A 25,803-nucleotide genomic window follows, 5' to 3' on the forward strand; every position below is an offset into this window, starting at 1 on the left:
TGGAAGAGACTCAATGGCAGTGGGTTTGTTGTTGAGTTTTTGTGGTTAGGTCTAAGGTTGCTGTATTTTCTGCATGTAATACGGGCAGGTAAATAATATGCACACAGAACACGAAGGGCGGAAAGGAGTGAGGAGCTGATACCAGAGCTCAAGTAGAAAAAAAAAAGTTTTGAAAATGATGGCAACAAATGTACAAAGGTGCTTGACACAATGTATGTAGGTGTATGCATTGTGATAAGAGCTGTATGAGCCCCCAATAAAATGATTTCCAAAACCCCAAGTCACCAAGGGGTTGCATGGTCTACAGATTAACAAAAAAAAAAATCCCAAACAAAATAAAAACGCCAACCACCATACCACTTACGTGTTACTTACGCTAGACCATGCTATTGGCACAATGGTGGCCACAGTCGCTCGTTCAGCCTTGCCAAAGGGTTTCACAGGCACAGCAAACCTTCCCGATACGTTCCCCACCTCCCCCACTTACCTCCGACACAGCATTTCCACACTTCGTGATTTTGGAACCACAATACATGAAGTGTTGAGTTGTACACATTAAACTCTTCGCTATTTACATAAAGACAATGGGGGTTGGTGATGGGGCAAAACTTTTTGGTACTGTTCATAAACAATGGCTACCCCTGCTAGATTAATCCACGTCACAATGAAGCGAGGAGGGCCTTAAGAGTAGTAAGTATATGGTAGTTCTGGCCACAGACCACCAGTCATCGGGCAGCCTCAAGGCAAGTGATCAGAACTAAAGTCCAATGTCCACCTGCTTCTTGTCACACTAGGGAGTTTCAGCATTAATTCTAAGGGATACAGGGAAGTATCAAATAAAGCCCAGTTTGCTTAGTGGGGTTTCTACATCGAGTCCTTCTGGTGTGGCCGATGAGGGTGCTGTGTACCCTGGAAGAAGAGTCTGAAGTCTGAGCAGTCACCCAGTAAAGACCCTGGTGTCCTGGCCTGGGTCACCAAGGCTAGATGGAAACTAGGTCCAACGTGTCCTATTAGGAACAGTTTCAGGCATTCTCCGCTTGGGTGCTACATAACGACTGCTAGGCGTTTTTCCCTGACGGAAGGCTGCTCCCCATTTTCCTACCAATGGGAAAGGAATTGCTTTCTCTGAGACACCCGTGCCCACTAGCCCGCATCCTGACGTGAATTCCTGTCAGTTTCCTGTCACTCTGGTTTGGGGTGACCTGAGCACAATGGTGTATGGCAGTAATGGAGTGGTCTAAATACTCCCAGGAACTGATACTCTGAGGATGTCAGAGTACCCACATAGCTCAGGCACTCTGGGGAGCTGGCCAATTAGTCCAACATTAGATGGCACGTTAAATCTGGATCTAAAACCAAACCTCGAGTCTGGTTTGATGGTTGGAAGATTAGTAGGGGGACGCCCTTGCCTGCACAGACTGTGAGTGGAGGACACTGAGAGGGGGGTCACGCCATCGGGGACACGGTGTTGGCGTCTCTCCCTCTGTCATACATGGAGAGGGCCGCCCGGCATTGTGCTTTTGGAAACGTGAGAGACCCAGTGAAAGACCAGAGGCTTCCATGGCGCCCAGTGGTGCCTTCCCCCCCCCTGGGAAACTTCGAGGACATCTGAGCAGCCCTGGCCGTGACCCAGGGTCGAGCAGCAAGTTCAGGGGAGGGGAAGCAACACTATGACTTGACCTCCTATCCTGCATCCTCAAAGACACGCAAAAGCAAGAAGGGGGTTAATTTATTCTCATCTGTCTTATAAAAATTTTTTTTGTTGAAAATAGTATACCCAGAATTCTCCACAAGAGGCTAACATGCCCTTTAACACAAGCCTGTTACACATAGGTCTATCTTGCATTTCTTTTTTTTTTTTTTTGGCTTTAGTACAATCTTTATTTATTTTTAAATCATTTTATTAGGGGCTCATACAATTCTTATCACAATCCATACATACATCAATTGTGTAAAGCGCATTTGTACATTCATTGCCCTCATCATTCTCAAAACATTTCCTCTCCACTTAAGCCCCTGGCATTAGGTCATTTTTCCCCTCCCTCCCCGCTTCCCCCTCCCTTATGAGCCCTTGATAATTTATAAATTGTTATTTTGTCATATCTTGCCCTGTCCGATGTCTTCCTTCACCCACTTTTCTGTTGTCCGTCCCCCAGGGAGGAGGTCACATATAGTTCCTTGTAATTGGTTCCCTCTTTCCTACCCACTCTCCCTCTACCCTCCCAGTATCGCCACTCACACCACTGGTCCTGTAGGGATCATCCGGCCTGGATTCCCTGTATTTCCAGTTGCTATCTGTACCAGTGTACATCCTCTGGTCCAGCCAGACTTGCAAGGTAGAATTCGTGTCATGATAGTGGGAGTGGGGAGGAACATTTAGTAGCCAGAGGAAAGTTGTATTTTTCATCGTTGCTACATCGCACCCTGACTGGCTCGTCTCCTCCCCGCGACTCCTCTGCAAGGGGATCTCCAGTGGCCCACTAATGGGCTTTGGGTCTCCACTCTGCACTCCCCCCATCATTCACTATGGTAAGATTTTTTGTTCTGATGATGCCTTATACCTGATCCCTTTGACACCTCGTGGTTGCATAGGCTGGTGTGCTTCTTCCATGTGGGCTTTGTTGCTTGTGAGCTTGATGGCCACTTGATTACCTTCACTATCTTGCATTTCTAACACAGCGCAAGGCCCTTAATGAACCCTTTAGGAAATCAAAGAGATCACTCGAAGAAGAAAGCGCTGGTAGAGCTGTAACTTATTCTGACGGCTGCCTCTCTCCCTACGTGTCTGCAATCCCACCAGCAATCCTGCCAGTTGTTTTGTCAAACACCCGGAGCACATGAGACTGAATTTTGCCCAACCATTAGTATGATATGCTCGATCCACCTAGATTAGCCAAAAAGAAAGAAAATGAGATTAAAGAGAACTATGAAAATGAAAAATAAAGACAGAATTCCAATTTCCTTTTAGAACAACCTGACTTTATTTTCGGAATCAAAAAGAAGTGTGCTCGTGTTACACCGGCAACATTAGGTTCTCACGGATGTCTCCCTCTCCAGGAACTGGTGACGAGGCTCAGCGCTGTATAAAGTGAGCACCCCAAACCACAGTTTCAAGGAAAACCGTTTAAAAGTGGAATCTGTTTCTAAGAAATCCTTCACCGCACTGGCATATGTCTCATGTAAACATCAAAGGGACTTAAACAATTACTGCAAGTTTCTGTGACAATGGTTTTTCAAGAGTTAAAAATCAGACCTTTATTTAAAACAGAAAGATTTAAATTATCTATGGGTTTCATACCTGACAATATATCTAAGGAATGAAAAACATAACATTCCCCCAGCCCCCAAATTACAAAATCTATTACTTAAGCTTGGAACAGGAAAATTATAAATGAAACTTTAAAATTATACTATATATATATTACTACACCATGTTAACTGTCATGTTTACTAAGAGACTTAGGAAATTAAAACCAAATTCTACAATCTGGGGACAGAGAAAATGCTCTTTCCCTGTTTAATTGAAGAGTCCATGCTAGTCTTTGAAGTATCCTCCGGGTACTTTCAAGCCAGGCCCGCAGGCCAAGAGTCGATCCCTTTTGGTGATGTCAGCAGCCAGTAGGCACTGACCCACCAGGTGAGCCTTCCACCAAGGCCAGCAGTCGAAAGGGTGGGAGGTGGGGTGGGGGGTCTTTAGAAGCACTGACTGTGGTGCCCTTCAGAAGTCCAAAGTCAATCTTCTGCAGGCCATTCCTGTGTGCGGGCGCATGTCCAGCATGCAGGCCGACTTGTCATTTGTTCAAATGAAGGCGTCGGGGAGCCCCTACCCTGCCCGCAAAGCCCCACACTTAATACAAACAGAAGCTGCATAATGAGAAAGAGCCTGGCTTATTTCACATCACCCGGTGGTTGAAGCTGGTTCACAAAAGAGACTCCAAAGCCATTAATGTCTCCATTCCAGTCACTCGAAAAATAGAGTGTCTTCTTTCAAAGCCATTAAAAAAGAATGTTTTGAAATGAGGAAAAATAGTCCTGCCTCCTCCCAACACCCCTGCACCCCCCCCCCCATCTGCATTCTGTACTTAGTGGGATACAATTTTCTAATTATTTTATTTTTCCAATTTAGGAAGAACTTGTGTCTGGGTCCTGGCTGATACTCTGTCAGACACCAAGCAATGCCAACAGGATTCACAAACCTGATTTTCTGACCCGCACAGGAAAGGCTGCTGAACATTCACAAAACACCAAGTAGACAGGTGAGTTGAGAATCAGCTGTTACGATTTGTTTCTCCACACAAACACAAATTTAAAACTTGATGATTTTTTTTGCCAACCCTTTTGCATGGTCACATTCTACTCACTTTCAAATCAAAATAAAACACACACACACACAAATGAGTATTATTCAACTGGCAACAAGTCCTATAGACCAATGTTATTTTAATTCAACAATTACAACCTAATAATGCCAGTGACTATTCATGTGCAACTCTTTATGAAATGAGCACATGCCAGCTTTAAGAATCACTTGCAAGAACGGTACTTGGCACTGGATTCCCTAATAGACAGAAGCCCTTAGAAAACCCCAGCTCGTAAGCACCTTTTTCCCTCAGTAATTTGAATTTCCAACAGTAGGTTTTAAACATTACTGTTTCACTGATCGGTTTTCGGGAGCCTAGGCCTGGTTGACAGTTGATTGAAAAACAACAAATAAATCCCTAAGCCACATGGTAAGGGCATAGCACACTTGCCTTCTGATACCATATGGGAACACAGTACATAAAGTTCAAAAATGAAAATCAAAAGGCCCTCCCCCCGCCCCAAGCAAACCCTCCCCCCAACATTCAGGTCTGAGCCCAACAGCCCCCCTCTGATGACGTGACTATGGGGAGGCTCTAAGGAAGCGGCAGTCACGGCTCCAAGAGCACACTACATTCAGAGAACGCTGGACAGGGTTCACAGGCTGCACTGCTCGCCCCATCCCAACTCCCCCTTCCTAGTAACCTGTAAAAGCGCCCTTAGGGTTTTTGATGCTAACAAAGGCATACACCACCGAGTGCACCCAAGACTAAGAGGAGGCAGCGCAGCGAGCACACGGGAAGCCTACAGGAAGGCTCTAAAGCTGAAGGACGGAGAAACAAAGCCGCAGACTGACTCTCGGCCCTGGGTTTTGTCTGGAGGCCAGGGGTTTGATTCAACAGTCGGATTTACCCACTGAACAGGCCCGAGAGAAACCTTTGCAGCCATAAGACACAGGCAGGGTACGGGGAGGCCGGTTCCAGGTCGCAGAGCTGAAGGCCGTCAGAAATGGGCACTGAAGGAAACCAGAAAGCTGTGGGGGCAGGGGGTGGGGGGGCAATGGGTGACAGGCCCTGGGGTTTATCGGACCGTCACACCAAGCTTCTCGAGCACACGGACCCCCTTTTCCTGGTATTCTTGCCGGGTCATCCAAAAGTTGTCTTTATCTTTCATGATGTCAGCTAGGACGGCGCCACCCAGGAACACCATGTGCTTCCTGCGAGGGGGGTCCTCAATGCGGATCTTGAATTTCTGAAGGAGGAAGAAGGCAGAATGTAGTGTGCTCTGCATTCCCACAACAACGTTTCCAGACACTCTCCTAGTGAGTCCCCAGAGCAGACCCGGGGCCAGCAGGACCACAGCATTTGGTATCTGAGGAGTAAGTAGGTCAGTTGCCCAAAGTTCAGGAGAGTCTCCTGCATCCATTCCAGCCCTGGTTCACCCCTGCGGCCCATCATTGTCCTGAGCAGCACTCTTTCACTCTCTGATATGAACGACTGATACCTTCTCTCTCCTGACAACCCAACTGCCTGAGCCCTGATTACCTGATTATCAAGGTTTCACCTACAGACAGACAGAGAGAGAGAGAGAGACAGAGAGACAGAGAGAGAGAGAGAGTGTCCCACAGGCAAGTCTCTGTCAACTGAAGAGTTTCCATAGGAGGATTTGTAAGTTTTCTGTGTGGTTTAAAGCTTCTCCAATTCTAATCTAGTGCAATAAAAGAAAATTGAAGTTCTTTTCTTACAAGCAAAGCTCACTTTCCTATTGACTCAGATTCAAGTGAAATGTTCTCAAAATAAATAAGACCAAATATGGTCAAAACAAATCACGGGGACGCTGGAGACACGAGCGCACTAACCAAAATGACAAACCAAGCAAAGCCGCTGAGTTAGTTGTGGAAACGGCCGGCACCCCCCTCCCCCACGCCCGTCCGTGCGATCCACCAACACCGACACAAGAAACCTTCAATGACACACGCAGGCTCCAAGTCTGCACATCACGACGCTGCATGAAGGCTCTGCAGGAGTCAGGGACCGGTGCACAGGCTAGGCACTGTCACTGTCTCAGTAATTCTCCGGGGTGGGGAGTGAGGGGGCTGGAGCACTATTTCTATAGGGACACCACAATGTTGAGGCCGAGGTGGTCTCTGCTAACCACCCAGCGCCTGGCCTGGGGTAGCTGGGCGTCAACGACAGACACCTGGAGCCAGGCTGTGCGTCAGTAAGATTTTATTTACAAAACACGGCTGTGCCCGGCCCCCCTGTGCTCTAAGGGAAACAGCTCTTTCTGAAGCTCTCTCCATTTGCTGCTTTGCTTCTCACTCCCTTTCCACCCTCTGGAGACCCTTTTGTTCCCCATTGCTGCTTCCACCTCCTTCAAACGCCACCAAACCAGAGACCCAGATTGTGCAGGCGCAGCCTGACCCTGTGGTTAGTACTCCTCCTCTTCGCCAGAGCGCCGCTACCAGTCACTGTGAGCCTGCTTGCTCCAGGCACCTCTCATTCTGCCAAGGAGCGGCTGGCGGTTACGAACTGCTGACCTGGCGGTTAGCAGCCTGACATGGAACCACTTCGCCACCAGGCTTCCTTTCATTTTGAGACCATTCTGGGACAGAGCTTATGTTGAGCCACTTAAATCTTCCCATCTCTTCCAAGTGGGATTTGTTTAAGGAAGCCTTCGAGCTCCCTCTAGTGGCCGAGCAGATTTACTTCACAGGACATTGGAAGCACGTTATCAGCTGGGCGGATACTCACGGAAAGCTTTTCCACATCTCCCTTCAGAACGCGCTCCAAGTAAAGCTGTTTAAGCTCCCGTTCCAGCCGGGAAGGCAGCCCAGGGTACATAGTCGATCCCCCAGAAAGCACAATGTGCTTATAGAATTCAGACCTAGGAGGAAACAACCAGCATTCATTCGGGGGTTCAGAAGAGCAAACGTGTCTCTCAAGGTCACTGCTATTCATGTTGGCCTCAAGAGGCTGCCATGAGGAATGGAATTCTGCATGGAAAGCCCCCAGGCCGACGCTCGCTACAACTGCTATTGTTAGATAACACTCTCTAGGGAGAAACATACACACCATTTTGATAAAACCACTTCTCAAGCACACTACATTTTCTTGCAAATGTCACTGGTACTCATGGTGTCCAGGGCGCACAATGAATTCCCAGGATGTGCCGGGGTTCTCACACCCACTGGGTGGGATGTAGTTCCTAACTCTCAGGAACCAGGCTCTACTCTGAGTTGAGTACCCCCACCCCAGTTTTCCTGTGTACGTCTTTGCCTTGAGGCTGCCTGCTCTCATTTTGGCCTGAGTGCACGATTGCTTTCTGCAACAGTCTCTGCTTTGGTCCTCACCCCACAATTGAAAGGAACTGCACCTGGAGTAAAAGCAGGAGGACGTGTGAGGGAGGGAGGCTCTGGGGAACTTTCCGGACAGCAAAACTGGGCTGCTGTTGAGTCGGGCATATAGGCCTCCAGTCGGCTTCTGGATTTTTGCTAACTCCATTACGAAATACTCCAGCCCTCAGCACTAATGTCACTAATACGGGGCAGACAGAGACCCATGCTCCAGAAGTGAAGCCAATCTTGCATATGTAGTATTGCAGCCCCAAATGCAGTGTTAATCACGTTGAGGAGAATGATCTACAATCCTCGGCAGGTCCTCTACTCGCCAAAGGTGTCAATGCCATGGGACACCGAGGGACTGTGCCAGCAAAGAGGGACAAGGAAATGCTATGGAGTCCTGGTGGTACCACAGCTGAGGACTTAGTGGCGCACCAAAGGCTGCTGGGTGAGCGCCCGGGCGCTCCAGGAGAGACCCGCTGCCTCGGTGACGCTGCCTCGGTGACGGTAACAGCTCTGTTCTGTCCCCGGCACCCTGGTCAAAACCAATTCCAGGGAACACTCGAGACGTGACAACTAAACAGTGTGTGATCCCAGACCGGATCCGACATTGGGGGAACCGCTACAGGCCTTTATGGGAGCAATGAACACCCTGAAATCTAGATGGCGGCTAAAAGTATACTGATAACGAAGCCCTTGAACCGGCGAACCACACGGTGATTATCCAAGAGGCTCTTGGCTCTTGGAAATACAACCGGACTTACGGAATGAAGAGGCTGAAGCACACAGCCTGCTCCTGGATGGCTCGGGAAAAGGGAGAGAGTGATAAAAGCCACATACACAATCTGTAAAATGGGACGCTAGTGCACACGCACTTTACTCTTCTCGCAACTCTTCTTCAAGTTTGAAATTAGTTCCAAATAAAGTTAAGGATCTCCTCAGACACAAACATTCAGTTGCAAAAATGATTTTGTCTTTTAAAAAATGTAAGTGATAAAAAAAAAAAAGGAAGAAACCAACCAAGCGAAGAATGAAAGTGATGCAACGGGCAACTTGGCAGAATAATTTCCCTTTGACCCATTTCTGGTAAATGCCTTTGAAACCACCTCTAAGCACGGCTTGAAACCGCCCTCTCTAATGTACCTGGTGTCGATGTCAGCCGCCTGAATGGTGTTAAAGAGCAATTCAGCAACACCCACTCCTTCTACATTGATCAAGTGAGGCTGGAATAAAGCTTCCGGTGCTTCAAATCTCTCTCCCCCAACTTTGATAATGCGGCCATCTGGGAGCTGGAAACCAAGCACAACCAGGGAGTAGTTAGCAACAGATGTGCACAACCTCAGAAATTTTACACACATCTATTCTGTAGACGAAACTGATGTCAGCAACTTTCCCCCTAAACATTTTTTTGGGGGGGAGAATAAAATAAAACTGTATTCCTATTATACTGTGTTCTGCCTTTAGGAAATACCAAATACTCCAAATACCAAGAATATGCGGAAACTTGGCGAGATCACTCATGCAGGGCCATCCTTGAGTGCAGTGCAGTGCAGTGCAGGCAGAGGGCGCTGAGCAACCAACCACTGCACTGAGCTGACTTAGGTTAATGTTGCCTGTCTTAATAATCTCAACACACTTGCGTCTATGGATGTTTTTGCCACATAGAACAGATACATTAAACAAAGTATGCCATCATTTACTTCCCTGCTCTGTAAAACTTTACTACTTTGCCATCAAAACACATGGCAAAAATGTGGCTACTTCTGCCTAATCATTTAATTCTAAACATCCTTTACGATAAAAAGTGCGGACGGGACACTGATCCAGACTCCTGTCTGCTAGTGAATTTTACTGGATCTCCTTAGTAGGCACTATTAACTGTTACATAACTGACAAGTGAAACCTAGGTAACTAAGATTTAGGGGCTAAGCCAGACGTTAACAAGAAGAGTCTGTGCAGAAAATGCTTTGTTCGGTCATTCCGTGTTTATATTTAATTAAATGAGAAATGTGAAGCGGAAGCTCCCTCCTCTGCCCTCCACCGTCTCACAACGCAATACACTGCCCGAGTACCGTGCAGTGTCAGTGTTTGCGGGCACGTGACACGGCGGGATGAGCGTGACCCGAACACGCCCTACACTGTAATTACTTGGAATAATATAATTACATCACATCTAGATTCTAAAGTTAACTTCCCAGGATGACAAAGTAAAGCAGGTGCACCTAACGTATTTGCTCTCTGTTGTAATTGTCTACAAATAACCCACAAAGCATTAACATGTTTTTAAAAGCCTAGGATGGAATATATATATATATATCCATCCCCCATTTTCAAAGTCAAAGCTGCCCGTACAAACATCAGTGTGAAGGAGTTATTAGCAAAACTCTCTTCCCCGTGGGTGCACTTCCGGCTCCTCTGACCCGTGGGCTTCCCTGAACGCTAAGCAGGAGGCTCCTCCCAGACTCTAAACGACGGAGGCCAGTGAGAACTAGGAAGACTAGCCGGCCCTTCTTCTATCTGTCTGCCCTTGTTTCTCTTCTGACTGTAGTGCTTTACATTTGAGCGACACATTTTCTAAACTAGCTCCGATTCTTTGAGAAAGGCGGGAGGAATAATGAAGCATGCCTGTCATTCTTTGCCTTGGGCCACTTTCCTCAAACCCAGTGTGGCAGGTGAAACAGTAGAAACGGGGGGGGGGGGCTGTCAAGGAAACACCCTAAGAGAAGTGGGCAGGTCTGAAGACTAGTGAGTTGCAATATGGGTTTCATCTCCCTATTTGGGTTGTTAGCTTTTAAAAAATAAAATGATCTAATTTTTAAACATTTACCATTCTTTCTAAACGCTCACCTTGCACATATCTGTGAATGTTTACAGGTAGTGAGGAGCAGTTTGAAAAAACTTGCTCTTCTTGTCTATTCCTCTATTTCATTTAGGAACAATGAGATCAAGGAGAGGGCCTGCAAGGTAACCGGCTTGCAATGGCGGCTCCTTAAACATTCAGGTGGGATCAGCTGCCCTTGTGTTGTGAGCAGTAACTAGGCTCCGGGCCTCATTAGCTCTAATTTCAAGTTAACATTTGCTTTGAGCATCTCATTAAGATTAAATCGGGAAAAGTCTGCCACCTACTGAATTATTAAAGCAGCGCTCTGAGATGACCACTTGCCCAGGTATGCAGACTTCTACAGAACACTCATGCCATGAAAGGCCGAAGCGTTCTGTAATCTTAGAAACGTGGCAAACAGGCTCAGCTCGGCCGGCAGCAGGCACGGAGCAGCATACCAAAGGTTCTGTGCAGTCCCGCAAGCAGAGCAAAACTTCCTGCTTCCAAACGGATTTGACAGTGAGGCTCCTTTTAACAAATTCTGTGAAACAATTTTGTCAACATCTCAGGAACCTGCCATCCTGTAAAACACACGTTTGGAAATGCTATCCCAGAAATGCTCATTCTCAAGGTGACACCTCATAGAGTTATAGCCCAACGGAGAAGAACACACACACCACGAATACTTACTGTGTAAGACTCCACTAATACTGTGGTTTCTAAGGCCAGCTTCTGCTCCTGCTCAATATTATAGCCCACGTAACACAGTTTTTCTTTAATCATGCGAACGGTTTCAAAATCAGCCGAGTGGTTGAAGGCATATCCTCGCAACAGAAGCAGCTGTTCAAAACATAGCAGTAAGTTCACAACAGATCCCAGGAAGCTCAGCGCTGCTGAAGCTGCCGTTACTGACTGAACTGCTCCTACTCAGTGTTTCAGAAACCGGGATTTCACTTGCCGTGAACGAATTTTTCACTTCAGTAATAAGTGGATAAAACAGCTAGGAGAGCAAGTTTATTTATTTATTTATAAAGTCAAAGAACTATTTGAGTCCTAAGTTTAGATAGTTTTGATAAGCAACCAAACATCTGAAAATGAACAGATGTTATTTAGTACTGGACCCCAATAAGCAAAGCTGGCTCATACAGTCAATGCCTCTTGAAATGGATGCAAGACACAGTAAATTCTACCCCTAGTTTCTAGAGCTGTGTCTTAACACACAGAGGCAGCAATAGTATGCGTTAGACAAACGAGTGCCCAGAGAATGGTTGAGATTCTCCAAGCAAAATCTCTAATGTCACACTTCTTACATGCCTGAGAATACTACCATCTAAAAAGCAACCTGCTAGAAAAATAAAAGGCACTCTGCTGACAGAAAAAATATATACACATAGATAGATGATTAACATAACAGGGTTTTTCATATGAAAACCTAAATACATCCCCCAATACATCTTGGCATGAAAGTACAAAAGACAGAGCTCTGGGTTAGTTCATGCCATTCATTTACTTTCCCAAGTGATAACGGCTGCTCTAACCGAGACAAAGGGATCTCACGGTCTGTCAAGTGCTCTATAATACACATATTTTAAAAGCTTGAAGAGAAAAAAAAAAGCTATTTAAAAAACTTGAATGGGGTTCCCACTGCCTGTAGAATAGTTAGCTAGCTGATCCCTAAAATAGATATATAATAATATATAAATATATATTAGATATGTGTATACTTGTATACTCTTCCAAATGCAGCCCAATCTTAGTTGTCTGGTGCTGCTGTCACAGAAATAGCACGAGTGATGACAGTACAATGACTGGGACTTTATTTCCTCACACTTAGGAGGCTACAAATCCTAGTTCAAGGAACCAGTTCTAAGGAAAGGCCTTTTCTGAAGGAAGAGCCTTTGTCTTTCCGCTCTGAGGTGACACTCGTTGGGTTGGCCTCTGCCTTCTCCCATCTCGATTTCCTAATCTACTTGTTCAATCTCTTTTATACCTTATAAAACATGGTCTCTGAACACATTCCGCTCTACTCCTGTCCAACAAAACAAAGACAGCCCGTCCCCCAAATGGGATTATAGCCACAGGCACAGAGGTTACAATTTATTACACATATTTTGGGGAGGGCTGTCGGGGGAAGGAATGACATATTCAATCAGTAACAAGACCCAATACAAGAGAATTTTTAAAACTCCATGGAAAAGTTCCATTATCTTTTCATGATTTTTGGAAGTCCCCTTGTATACTTTCTCTGCCAATGTTTTCTAGAAAATTATACTCAGAAATAAACTTTAAAATAGTATTAAGAATTGAATTTTATTACGTAGAAAGTGCCCCAAACTACAGTTCTGACATACCTGGTTCCTATTTTAAACCAAAAGTCATTCTTTTGGTATTGGTATTTTATAGAAAGACTAATAAGATGCAATCCAATCAAGGTCATGCCTTTAATAACTCAAGACAGATCTTTATAGTAGAAAAGCCTGCCAAAGAGTTGTCCAAGGAAGTTCTGTTTCTCCTGGTACTGAAATGCCCATTTCTCAGGCATAAGTAACTGTGAAATGGAATAACATATTCTCACTGCCATACAGGAGATCACCTGGTTTAAACGACGACTAATGTATTGATATATGCACACTGTGGGGGATTCCCCTAGTGGCCCAATGACTGGTTAGCAATGTGCGGTGATATACTCAACCTCCTATTGGCAAACTTGAAGGAGAACATGTGATTGAGATGGTGTGGTAGTTATATAATCTGTTGTCAATTTGAGAGGATTACGAGGGAAGGGTAGGGTGGAATCAATCAGGATATAGCCAATGAGGCCTCTGTGTGGGCATGGCCTTCTCCTGAGGATTCTGGGAACTCTTGCATTTCCTCCTTGGAGGTGGGAGACACACTCTCTGCTCACTCCCCGTGAGACATCCCTGTGGAGAAGGCACATGGAGAGAGGCTAATGGAGCCAGACCTCTGGAGCCGGAGAAGCCATGTGGAGGGAGACCCCTGAGCTGAGATGCTTATAATGCCACTGGATCCACAAGACTTCCCACCCACTGGCTTGTGATCTTCCTGCATTCTGCATCATTACATGTGTTTCATGAGTCGGAAGAGGGCTTTATAGACTGGTATCGGACAAATGGGCTAATATAGGACTTACAGACTTGATAGTCTCTATGAATTTGTCTTTAGCCTACCCAGAGTAACACAGATGGTTTCTGTTTTCCCCGTACTTACCTTGATAAGGTATCTGGTGATATCCCTCCCAGCAATATCAAGTCTCCGGGTAAGGTGAGGGAGAGAAAAGCCTTCATACACCGGACAGATGTGAGTGACGCCATCTCCAGAGTCCACCACTACACCAGTCAGCAAGCCTGTGCGAGAACCACGGGAGTTTCAATTAAAAGCCAAATAGGAAAAAAAATCAATGTCAGCAAATTTCAAATATTAGAGGTCACACCAACAATTTATCCAACTGGAAAGGTCTAGAAACCAGTACTTCTTTATTTGCTTCTTTTGAAGCTTGTTAACGAGGTACCACTAAAACCACTGCCAACAAGTCAGTTCCACCCCACAGGGACCACACAGGATAGAGTAGCGACCGCACATCTTCAGGGAAGCAGACCGCCTCATCAGTTTCCCTAGGAGCAGTGGGTGGGTTTGAATCCCCAACTGTGCCTTCATCTCTGATGAGTCTCTTTGGAGGCTTTTGGTCTAATCATGTGCTACCCTTGAACGGGAATAAACAGACCTGGGAAATGTTTAGGCCTGAAAAATACAAGTTCTTAATTGCTCAGGGTAATTATTTTTCTTTCCAATTTAATTTTGATCCCTGAATTCTTTTAAAGTTTCTACAGCATTGTGGGTAACCTTTATGATAAAAAATGTGAAAAGTGACTATTACACAAAGTTAGTGGTGAGCCTAGTAAAACAGTGAATGAAATAATGTTGAAATGAAATAATGTTCTTTAACATTATTTTAGATACACAGTAAATTTGTAATAAATGGAATTGTGTCTCTCAAAAAATATTTGCTGCTGAAATCCTAACCCCAAACCTGTGGCTATAATCCCACTTGGAAATGAATTTGATTTATTCTGTTATGGGACACTCAGTGGAGTGTGTCTTAATCTCTTTTGAGACACTGTATAAAAGAGTGGATTAAGCAAGCACACATGGAGAGGATGACACATGTCACATGATCACCAATAAATGCAAGAAAGATTTGTGAGCCACCATCTAAGATAGAAAGATTGATCTCTTGGGGGGGAGGGTGGGGCACAGGAGAGTGATCACAGGTCCTTGATCATTTAAGAGATGCAATGTATGAGATGTTTACTTGGCTAATTTTAGCGAATACTTAGTCTGGCAGAGAAATGGGTTTTTTCCCTCTAAAAAATAACATTGAGAAATCAAGTTTTTCTGACATAATATGGACGTAACGAACCCTATGCATAACAGAATTACTATTTCTAAACGTTAAGTATTGCTTACCTTGAGCATACAGAGTCAAAACCGCCTGGATAGCCACATACACACCAGAAAACTGGTAAGTTTCAAACATGACCTGGAAATGCAAAAAGAAAAACATATCTATTGGTATTTAGGAAGCTACTTCATACATGTTTAAAATGTCATATAAAGAGCACGATTACAGAACAGCTCAGTTCCCTAATCAGACTCAAAAGGACGTCAGAGCCCTCCATTCTCCTTAACCTCCGGCCTCCATGGAAGCCATCGGCCTCTAATTTTGAGGCCCGAGAGCCCACTGCTTCCTCAGCATGTCCCAAGTGCTCTCAAGCAGAGAGAGTCGGTGTTTAGTTAATCAGAGTCAGAGACAGCCTTCTGCATCCGAATAAGCCTCTCTAACTGATACTCCAGAAAGGAAATGTATTTGAATGCAAAGACAAACTACTGAAGTTGCTCAAGCGCCAGGGTCTCATCGCGATCCCCTGACCTGGGCCAAGACTGGCTGTCTTCACAGAGGTTTGAAAGAGGGCGTGAAGGAGGAAGAGAAGCAGGCAGTACAACAGGAAGGTAGTAGACAAAGATAAATGCGGTGAACTCCTGACTACTGGCAAGGACAGAAACTACTTAGCAGCTGAGCATCCCGTCCCGTGGGCGAGCGCAGTGGCTGCGACTACCAGTAGGAAGGCAGGGCTTCCTGGAGTCCTTCAGGCTCCTTCTGGGCAGCCCAGGGCAGAGGGCAACAGCCGCCCAGCCGCCCTGCCCACCAACTACAGCGAACACTCCTTGACTAGCCCTAGCCCGTCTAACAGCAGCTCTGAGCAGTGAGGTATTTATAAAGTGGCACTAGACAGAATTCTAAATGTACACATGCAAATGTCGAGTGCATGCATACACAAGTATGCTGCCAACATTGTGTTCCATGATCTTTCCACTGTCCTGCCACAGAAATGAAAATGGACACGCAGTGCTTCATGTGTGCAGTGCAACTGAAAAGTCTACTACAGGTTGTTATTTAGTTTTAAAATAAAGTCATTAAAAAGTTTCTAGATGAAATCGAAAGTAGGGTATTATCAATCATAGTCAAATGTGCCCTCCTACCCTAATAAAAGTATTAAAATACCAACCACAGGAACACTATAGATTCTGCAACTAAAAATGTGATCTGAAAATAAATTTTAAAACTTAATTCAAAATCTGAATTTTAATCCAAACTTCTGTTAATATTATCTAACAAAAATCTCTTCTAAATTCCTGCCAAACTTTTGCCAACATCTAAGCGTGTTCATAAGAGTAAAACAGCAAATGGAACAGAACCTGCCGCTGTCTTATTTTTCAGTTAACCAAGTAATCTACGTCCTAATGACTCTCTCAGTTTTTGCCTCCAGCCCTCAAACTCTGAGTCTTTTCCTGGAACTCCGAATGTAGATTCAGCTCCATCTCTCTGCCCCCTCCATTTGGATGTCTGATGAGAGCTCCCACGGAACATGCCTCAAACGGAACTCTTGGTCATTCTTCCGCAATCCTCTCTTCTACCGCAGTCCATCTTTCCAGTTGCACAGATGGAAAATGTTGGTCATCCCTGGCATCCCCCCACCCCCCACATGATTACCCATCAGAAAACTCTCTGGATCTACTTTCAAAATCTCTCTCACTCCTTCCGCCGCTGCTATCCCGGTCTCCTAACTATGCCGCTGTCCCCTCGAACGTCTCCAGGCTTCTCTCTCTTCTTCTGCCCGCTTCCCAGTGGTTCACTATCCACACAGCGTGCAATGCTTAGGCTCACGGCCACAGAGGTGACTCTCACTCATGGCGACACTACAGCACATAGAACTGGCCTCTGTGGGTTTCCGTAGAAAACCTTCTCTCTCTCCCTTGCTGGTTGTTTCGCATTGCTGACCTGAGGTTAGCAACCCAACACACAACCTATTACAACACCAGCCAACATCTGAGCATGCCATCCCTCTAACGGCCACCCCACTTCCTTCCCTTCCTTCCAAGTGACGACAGGCCCTGGGTGATCTGCGCCCACCCCCCACCCCCCACCCCCCCATCACTTGTCAGGCTCCTCTCCTGCGGCTTTCCCTCGCCTGCCTCTACCCAGACACGATGGCGCTCCCTTCTTCTTGATGCGCTTCCACCACATACCCTGGCCAGGGTTTCCAATGCATTGTCTTGGCTCACGGCCAGCGCAGCAAAGTAAGAGTAGACACAAATGGCAAAAACCTGGGCGAAGTGCAACCAGGACTGGAATGGGAAAAACAGGAGGGTCAAGTCCTGGAAGGGGAGACTCAGGAGACGTGTGCCGAGTTCTTTCAGAAGTGTGATGTAATGTGTGTAAATGGAATGCGTGATGTCCAGCGTGACTCGGGATTATTCCCCGGACTGTATAGAGCAACACACATGCCAAGCGGTGTGGTTGGCACCATCTCTGAGAGGGGGCTCCTTTGGATGCCATCTCCGGCATTCACGAATCTGGTTGCTATGCAACACATGCTCCTTGCTTTCTAAAAGAGAGATTAAGTTTTGAGCAGGATGTCAACTCCTATTTTTTCCCATTCCGGTTTTCATGCCAGTACATTCACATTTGGCAAAGTCAGGTCTGTTCTGGTTTTGGCTTCAACAGCTATGATTGAACCAGGAAGAACCGGTTGAAAGGCCTGATCCTGGCCACTGCTTCAGCTGGTCTTTGTTGACGCATCACCTGTATGCAGTCCTACCGCCCCACATGCCCCATGAGCAACTGCCACGCGCAACTCCTCATACCCGTCAGCCTCACCTCTCTTTCTTTCTAACAAGCGCTTTCATGCGCTCAGAGCACTTCTCTTACTGTCGGTTCCCCTGCTCCAGTGGGAGCTCCGGGGTGGAGGACTTTTGCTTTGTTTACTATAGACCCTGCTTAGAATAATGTATTCACTCAATAAGACTGGGGCCGGGTGAGAGACACGGTTATTTTTATTTCCTTTATAACAAGAATGCAATAGTCGTAAACTTTGCTTTAACATGACATCACAGAAACATACAGAGGCACAGCCCACCCAGACACCTACCTCCACAATCTTCTCTCTGTTTTTCGTTGGGTTCATAGGAGGTTCTGTGAGTAAGATTTTACAGTTTCGGGTATCTATGTTAAGTTTCTCGGGCCCAAATGTGTAGTCCCACAGGTGCTTCATGTCATCCCAGTTTCGGACGATGCCGTTTTCCATGGGGTAGTTCACTTCTAACATCGAGCGCAATTCGCTTGCCTCATCTCCGACCATGAGGTCCTAAAAATCAGAACGGCGAGTTTTAGATCAGACACATTTTCGCATAGAACACCTTCAAAACACTCTAATCCCATGATATTCCAGCAACTTTGGGAATAACTAATTTTTAACATATTTCAGTTTCAGATCAAAGTCCTTCATTCCATAGGTTTAAACACTTCAAGGGCAATGCCTTGCAAAGTTTAATCTTGGATAGTAACTTTTATGCACACTGTGATTTAAATCAATAAATTGACCTTACCTTCCATACATATGCCTCCAAAAGAAGAGCATTAGCACAAATAAACCCCACTTTTCGTATTTGGGGAGGTTTCAATGAGGTTCTCATCTGTTTCTTTTGCTCAAATGTTCAAAAAATAAGGCCTGTGATACGTGAAATAGCACATCAGGGGAAGACGAAACGGAACAAAACAAACTGTAGAAAATGCTCAACGCATGCAGCACATGTGTTTGTAGTAAACACCAGGATGAGGAAAGCACTGCACGCATAATGAAAGAAGCGCAAGGAAACAAACCAAAGACGAGTCTCCATCTTACTGCAAGAACGCACGTCTGTATCGTGTGCCTGGCAATCGCCACATGCCCGAGGAGGCCGAGTTTCCATCACGCTCCCATGCGTGCCTCGCCAAGACGGACGAGAGGCCCCACAGAGACCACAAAGCAAGGCACAGGGAGATACTCCTGCAGGACAGTCCTCTCCTGAGCGGCTGTTCCAACCTTCAAGTGTAATACTGGAAAAAGGCGTCATCACTGACGAAGCAGAAATACAAGTCTTGTCTCCAGTGAATGCACACTTCAGATGATCCACATTGGAAAATTCAAATCGTACAATAAGGCTAACGATGGCCTAGAAATTAAGCTTATTTTAGATGCCAGCTAGTCCAGATGCTAAATAATATTCATTCCTACTGTACTCGTGCATTGCAGTGAAAAACAAATCTAGTACCAGAAATAGCTACTTGCTGTAATACTCAACTGTAAGACATGAGGGGAAAAAAACAAAACCCAGCAGCAAATTAACATGAGATGTCTTAAGATGGAGGCTTCAAAAATGTTGAACATTTAAGAAATACTCTTAATACAAAGGTCGACAGTAAGACCGATGTGAGGACCATCACAAAAGAAACAGATCCTGAAAATCCACTGAAAGCAGCAACAGAAAAGAAAAACATAGAAATGTTCATAAAAACTACTCTGGGGCAACTGACTTTTGTGTGTGCAAATTATTTCTTAAGAAGGCAATTTCGCACGGCTCACACTGCTTGAATATTAGCTATTTAGCATCATCTTACTACAGGAAGACATCAAACCAACAGTGTGTATTTGCGGACCTCTTCCCCTACCCTAATGCACTCAGGAGGGAGACCAGACTAACATCTAAGGAGCTCAGGTGAGGCTGCTGGTTAAGCGCTGGGCTGCGAACCTTTGAAAGGTCGGGGGCTCAAAACCACCGCCGGCTGTTCCTCAGGGAAGAGATGAGGCCGTCTGCTCCCCGGAGAGATCGTCTTGGAACCTCTACAGAGCTGCTATGGTGGAATCAGCCTACCAGCAGTGGGCCTGGGTTTTCTACTATAGCTTGGAGACCCGGTGGCTCAGTGGTTAAGTGCTCAGCTGCTAACTGGAAACCCGTTTGTGTGAAGCCGACAGCGGGTCCTCAAGAGAAAAACAGTGTGCTGGCCGCTTTCCGTGAGGATCAATGTCTTGGAAAGGAGACCCTATGAGGCGGAGCTACTCTGTCCTGCAGGGTCACTAGGAGCTGAAATGGACTCACCGGCAGTGGGCCTGGCTTTGGGTTTATACTAATATCTGCAATTTATTTGAAAAAAGATAATGATACCTGATAAATCAGAATGGAAAATATTAGTGGCAGAATCTAGGTGATGGGTAGATGACTGCACTGTAAAATTCTCTAGACCTTGCTGTATATGTGAAGCAGTTCTTAATAAAAATAGGGTAGGGGTCTATACCTCCAAGTACATTAACTACTCTTGGTCATTGAAATTTAGCTCTGATCTTTAAAAAATAAAAACAAGTAATAATAATAAAAAGAGAAATCTAACATAATAAACAAGTTTGTTACTTATTTTGCACTACAGTGGAGCACTAGTGGTGCAGTGGGGTCCACACTGGGCTGCTAACCACATGGTCAGCAGTTCAAACCCACCAGCTGCTCAGTGGGAGAAAGACGAGGCTGTCTGCTCCTGTAAAGAGCTGCAGCCTCAGAAACCCACAGGGCCAATTCTATTCTATCCAGAGGGTCGCTCGGAGTTAGAATTGACTCAATGGCAGTGAGTCTCGTTTGGGTTGTGCTCTACAATAGGCCAGAATGTGACACTTCCTTTGAGTTGTACAAGGTAACGACTTTCAACCAATTTGGACTAGGCTAATTTGATTTCACTAGACTATTTACTTTTGATTCCACACATAAGTCTGACCCCAGACCAACTCAAAATAAAAGCCAAGCCCATCTATTCCTAGGACCACGTACAATAAGAAATTTCTTGAGTAGCCCAAGCCACCCAGTTTGAAAATTTATCTCTATCTAAATTTTAACGTAAAATCCCAAACACAGAATTTCTCCTCAAATAATTCAACTTCTCCAAGCCAAAAATTGCCCTCAGAGCTCAGAAACAAGTTACAGGGAATCAGATCAAGCCTTAGGTTGTAACTACCTGCCTTCCTGCTGGACACTCGAGCCTAAGCCATCACCTGAGAGAATTACAAATCCAAGTCATGGGATAAGATGCCATTTCCAGGGCATTGACGTTTTATGAGAAGCAGGCAACGCCGATTTTATTTGCCAAGAATCACTTTGACCAATGTCACCTCCAACGGAGAAACTAGGGAAAGCACAGCTCTGAAACCAGTTTAAACCTGACCCAGAAGAAAGTCCTGCCAGGAACACTAAGCCCATACTGCTGTTCCCGAGTTCTTAGTCTCCTCTTGCTCTTCAGACAAATGCATGACTTCTTATGTAAGATAAAGACGTGAGCTTCCATTTTTGGATGGTTTTGTTTACTCAAATGAAAACATCACAAATTAAGGCTGCTGGTTCAAATGTCATTTAGAAATGCCTGAAAAATCTTGACTATACCTATGGTAGAAACAAGACTAACAGAAAAGTCGATTGGGAAGATCCCAGCAGACTTCTAGTTCAAAAGAAAAAGGTACCACAGAATGCGGTTTATGTTGGGGTGGGGCAGAGCACGTAGATACCACTGTTTATGGAAAAGCCTTACAAATGCTTTAGTTCTTCCTTATTTAGCCTCAGGTAATGTAAAAAAATTTCATCAACAAGGATGGTTCAAAGAAAACCTGTTTTCCCCCCTTCCATAATTCATTGGCATGTAAAATTTTACCCTGTTTATGAAATCTACACATATGGTCCAACACTATATGCAAAGAAATACACAGGTTAAAACAGGCAATGTTCCATTTAATGTTGGGGTCGATAAGGCACAGTTCTCCACATGAAGTGATGTCACCCCACTTTTCTGGATCACACACAGCCTATAATAAAACCACTTGGTTTCTAGTATTATGCACACCACATTCCATTTTTATTATAGCATTCATCTATAAAAAACAAAAGGAAAACAATTCAAAACCGGGTTAGTAATTAGTGCTCGTATGGGTCTTTGTATGAAATCAGGAAAAGTAAAGGAATTAATTAGTTGCCACTAAACCGAAGCAATGAAAAAGGTTAAAAAAAATCAAAGTATTTCAAATAAAAATATGGAGCTATCCCCCCTCCCCAGTACTAAAGGGACAAAACAACTACTGTCCCACCAAGCCAAAGTGGTAAACAAACAGAGAGCATGTGTGTAACCTCACTTACCATCTTTTTGTTATTCTACTTCAACAGGTCAAGAAAGGTGAAGAGAGAGAAGGTAGAAGTAAGAGTCAGAAAAGGCCTAAATAAAATCCTCACTGAAATTTTTAAACACACAAGCAATAGAGACAAATTAGGTAGAGGTCAGATGCAGTACCGTTACCATTTTATGGAATTAATCATTAGAGCCAAATGAATACGGACAGTCATTACTCCTGAACGAAAATTAAGTCATTAAACAATGTAAAATCCCACCTTTTTCCGGTCTACCATCACATTTTAACTAACAAGATACAAAACATGTAATTCGATCCCCTAAGCATAGGAATTCCAAAATGTCAAATTTCTTGATTTTGCTACTGAATTTAAGAACTTTAATTAAGGAAAACAGCAGAAAAGGAATGGCTGGGTAGGGCAGAAGTTCAGATCGTTCAGTTGGTCCCTTGCCTCCCCGAGTTCTAACACTCAGAGTTAAACTTGACCCAGGCCCTTTACTGGTTCCATTGGAAGAACAATGTAATTTGAAATGCTTAAAGACTGAGCAGACTGAACACAAATGGCACATTATATAAGCAAAAGCTACTGGCGAAAACTCCTTGACAAAATGTCTTAGTAGATGTTCCCTTTCTATCACTTGGCCCTAAAAGGCAAGAGAGGAAAGAGATGTGTAATTATTTCTGCCTGTGTTGGAAAATAAAAGGGACCACACATGACACTCCTGACATCCTCGAACATTGCTGTCCATAATGTACGTCAAGAAGCAATTCTTAAAAAGCTGATCCCTTAAAAAAAAAAGCTGATCCCTGCATATAGAGTATCTTTCAGCTCCACTAGAAAGTTTAGCATTACCAATATCATTAGCTTACTGTTATGCCAAAGTTCATCTGAGATCGAATTTAATTGGAATGAACGTTCACAAAGGAGAATAGGAATCCCATAGATTTCCCCAAAGAAAAGATCTTGAAAAAGTAAAATAAAAGCTCACATTAAGTGCATCCCATTTACCTTTGGGGTACCATCATAACAGAGGCCAAACTAATTCATTAGTTTAAGTCTTTAAAACATTCTCACAGACGCCAAGTTTCAGTTAAAACTTTCATTCCCTGTGTTAACTCATTTCCTCATTCTCAACAGCAGAGAGCAACGCAGCAGCAAATCTCTGGCAGCTCCCCAGGCTTCTCCATGCGATGGCTCAAAGAGGTGCACTCTAACACCTCTCTCCAAGGACTCCTCATCTAACCGTCCAGGGGAGTCTGGCCAAGACGATCCAGACAGGACCAACAACGTGAGCGTCTTCACACAGACAGCCCCTCAAGAGCCTACAGATGCTGCTACTACATTTGGCATGTGCCCTGATCCCGAGGCTATCTGAGGTATTTCAGTCAACTGGTGACCTTTGCCCTTTTATTTATGCTTTTTTTTTCCTTCTAAAGTAATATTAACTTCTCTTTGGTTTCTAACTCTTCTAATACAGGACAAAAACCTGTCATCCTTAATAATGTAGGGTCACTGACATTAGGTACAATGAGTAGGCAATGGCAATCTTCCCTTTCCTTGCCTCCTAGCAAGACAAAGTACGTCCGTGCCAATAGACTTGCCTGGCTTCCTCCTGAACACTGGGAAGTACAGCAGTCAAAAGAACCACTGTGATTCACACGCTGTTTTACTGACAAACTCTTTTAAAATATGACAGGGCCAGGGCCATGAGAACATGGAATGAAAAAGTCTATGGGCTCAAAGAGACACTAACATGTATATCACAACTGTATGGAGCTGAAAGACATACACATAGCAGGCTGATTCTTTCTAACAGGACTTGGTCAGTCTTTCACATTCACGGCACCTTTTGCATCCTTGTTGACGTCTTGCTAGGGATTCAAAGCATGAGGCATTCTGCCTCCCCCTCTTGCTTTTCATGGGTCATTATTTTAAAACGACTGAATTTTGGTAACACCTCATTTGGTGAAACAAAGAAATATTACCTTGATTTCAATGTTTCCCACTTTGGTGGTTGATCTGATAATAGGTCTTCCAACCAAAGCTGGGAAGATGTGCTCAGGGAAGTTAGAGCCCGCATAGCCACACTTCACAAACTGGAAGGAAACAATAGAAAAAGCGGTTAGTGTCGAAGTATTAACAAACATATCCACTTAAAACCAGTCTGCCAACGCCCGCCCTCCCCCCAACCCACTTTGTATTGATGCCCCATTAAAAAGGTTCAGTGCTTCCTAATCACCCAAAGGAGCCACTCTGTCACAAGATCGCCACTGTTTTCTTTATGGCACTGATTGCTCCCAGAATTCCCAGTTCACGTCATTTTTGGTCTACGAGCCCCAGAAAGCAGGGAGAGAAGCCAAGGGGCTCAGGCTAGAAGAGGCTCTGGCACCTAGTGGTCACTCAAGAAGTTATTTAGGGAATGGACAAACCTCAATCCAAGAGACACTAAATGTTTTTTAAGAGAGAAAGGTCAGAAAATGAACAGGACTAGCGCTTCCATTCTAAAGCAGGCTTTCCTTCATCGTAGGCAACTCATTTAGGCAAAAGCAATTTTCAAAACCGGGAAACCACATGGCCCCTGACGCAGCGTCACATGAAAGTGAGCATTACTATGCAGACTCTCTGTTTATTTATTATTTGTACTTTAAATCTTAGGTTCAGATAATATACCTTTCCAATGCAGGCTTCTCACCGAGTCTGGTAAAAGCACCCATTTTGTGATTGAGAAACCGACACAGTAAGAGTTTTCATGACGGGTACAGGAAAACTGAATTAGAACCACTTTTAAGAATTTTGAATCCTTATGTCAATAAAAAGCTTAGCCTCCTCATTTTTAAAAGCTAGCAATAAAGAGAAAGGGCAATTAAAAATTCCACATCCAAACCAGATGCCAAGCAAAGTCTGAGAGCAGCCTGGCATCCCAAAGGGTTTTGGACAGCGGTGGCCTCTCCGAAGTAAATCAGCAGGCCTTTGTCCACAGCACCTCTGGGTGGGGCCAAACCAGGAGACTGCCAGTACTCAAGTGTGTCGCCATTTGCATCCCACAGGGGCAGGTAGGAAGGTAAACAAAGGAGTTATCACCCAAGTCTCTCATTTGTGGTTGGTAAGCCAAACTTCAACCCATGGTGATCCCACGTCCAACAGCAAAAAGTGTTCACCGGTTGTGTCATCCTTATAGTCAGTGGCTTTGAATCACGTTTGAGCCCTGTTGCAGCTTTGGCTCCATCCACTTCAAAGAGTGTTCTCCCATGTCCTCATTGGCTCTCTCCTTGACCAAAAAGAACGTGCCCCTCCAGAGACTGATCCCTCCTGATAACCCAAACACCACAGTCACGGCCACCAAGTCAGTGCTGACTTAGAGCGACTCTACAGGACAAGGCTGAACTGGCCCTGTGAGTTTCCAAGACTAACAGTTTACAGGAGAAGATGATGTTTTTCTTCCGAGGAGCGGCTGGTGGTTCCAATTTGTGGACCCTGAAGTTAGCCGTCCAATGCACAACCACTACACAAGCAGAACAGCTCAACCCTTTCTGATGGCAGGTCCCAAACCGCAGTTTGGACAATAACCTGTGGTGATCCATAAGGTACTTGTTGGCTGATTGTCAGAAGTGGATCACCAGGACTTTCTTCCGCGCTTTTATAGTCTGGAAGCTCTGCTGAAACCTCAACCCAGGGCAAATCTGCTGGTATATGAAGTACTGGTAAGACGGCTTTCTAGCAGTATAAACTCACAGAGTCACGCGGTTCGACAGACAGATGGGTGGTGGCTACCCCACTTAACAAGAGAAGC

General features: G+C 44.9%; 1 protein-coding gene across 2 annotated transcripts in view; it reads right to left on the reverse strand.

The window, feature by feature from the left end:
• Window positions 1-4,837: 4,837 nt before the first annotated feature.
• Window positions 4,838-25,803, reverse strand: part of ACTR2 (actin related protein 2) — a 32,047-nt gene continuing 11,081 nt past the window's right edge. Inside the window, exons 2-10 of one of the 2 annotated variants that reach the window (XM_004710171.2) lie at window positions 23,999-24,109; window positions 22,023-22,037; window positions 17,969-18,184; window positions 14,946-15,018; window positions 13,689-13,825; window positions 11,151-11,300; window positions 8,783-8,928; window positions 7,053-7,185; window positions 4,838-5,550 (exon numbers count right to left, since the gene is read on the reverse strand). In XM_004710171.2, the coding sequence (XP_004710228.1) occupies window positions 5,380-5,550; window positions 7,053-7,185; window positions 8,783-8,928; window positions 11,151-11,300; window positions 13,689-13,825; window positions 14,946-15,018; window positions 17,969-18,184; window positions 22,023-22,037; window positions 23,999-24,109 (1,152 nt within the window). In that variant the 3' untranslated portion in view covers window positions 4,838-5,379. The remainder of the gene's footprint in view (window positions 5,551-7,052; window positions 7,186-8,782; window positions 8,929-11,150; window positions 11,301-13,688; window positions 13,826-14,945; window positions 15,019-17,968; window positions 18,185-22,022; window positions 22,038-23,998; window positions 24,110-25,803) is intronic. The other variant, XM_004710172.2, reaches the window with a different exon arrangement.

This window comes from Echinops telfairi, unplaced genomic scaffold (genome assembly GCF_000313985.2).
Source record: "Echinops telfairi isolate 266 unplaced genomic scaffold, ASM31398v2 ScPeMD7_2573;HRSCAF=3158, whole genome shotgun sequence".
Classification (NCBI taxonomy): Eukaryota; Metazoa; Chordata; class Mammalia; order Afrosoricida; family Tenrecidae; genus Echinops; species Echinops telfairi.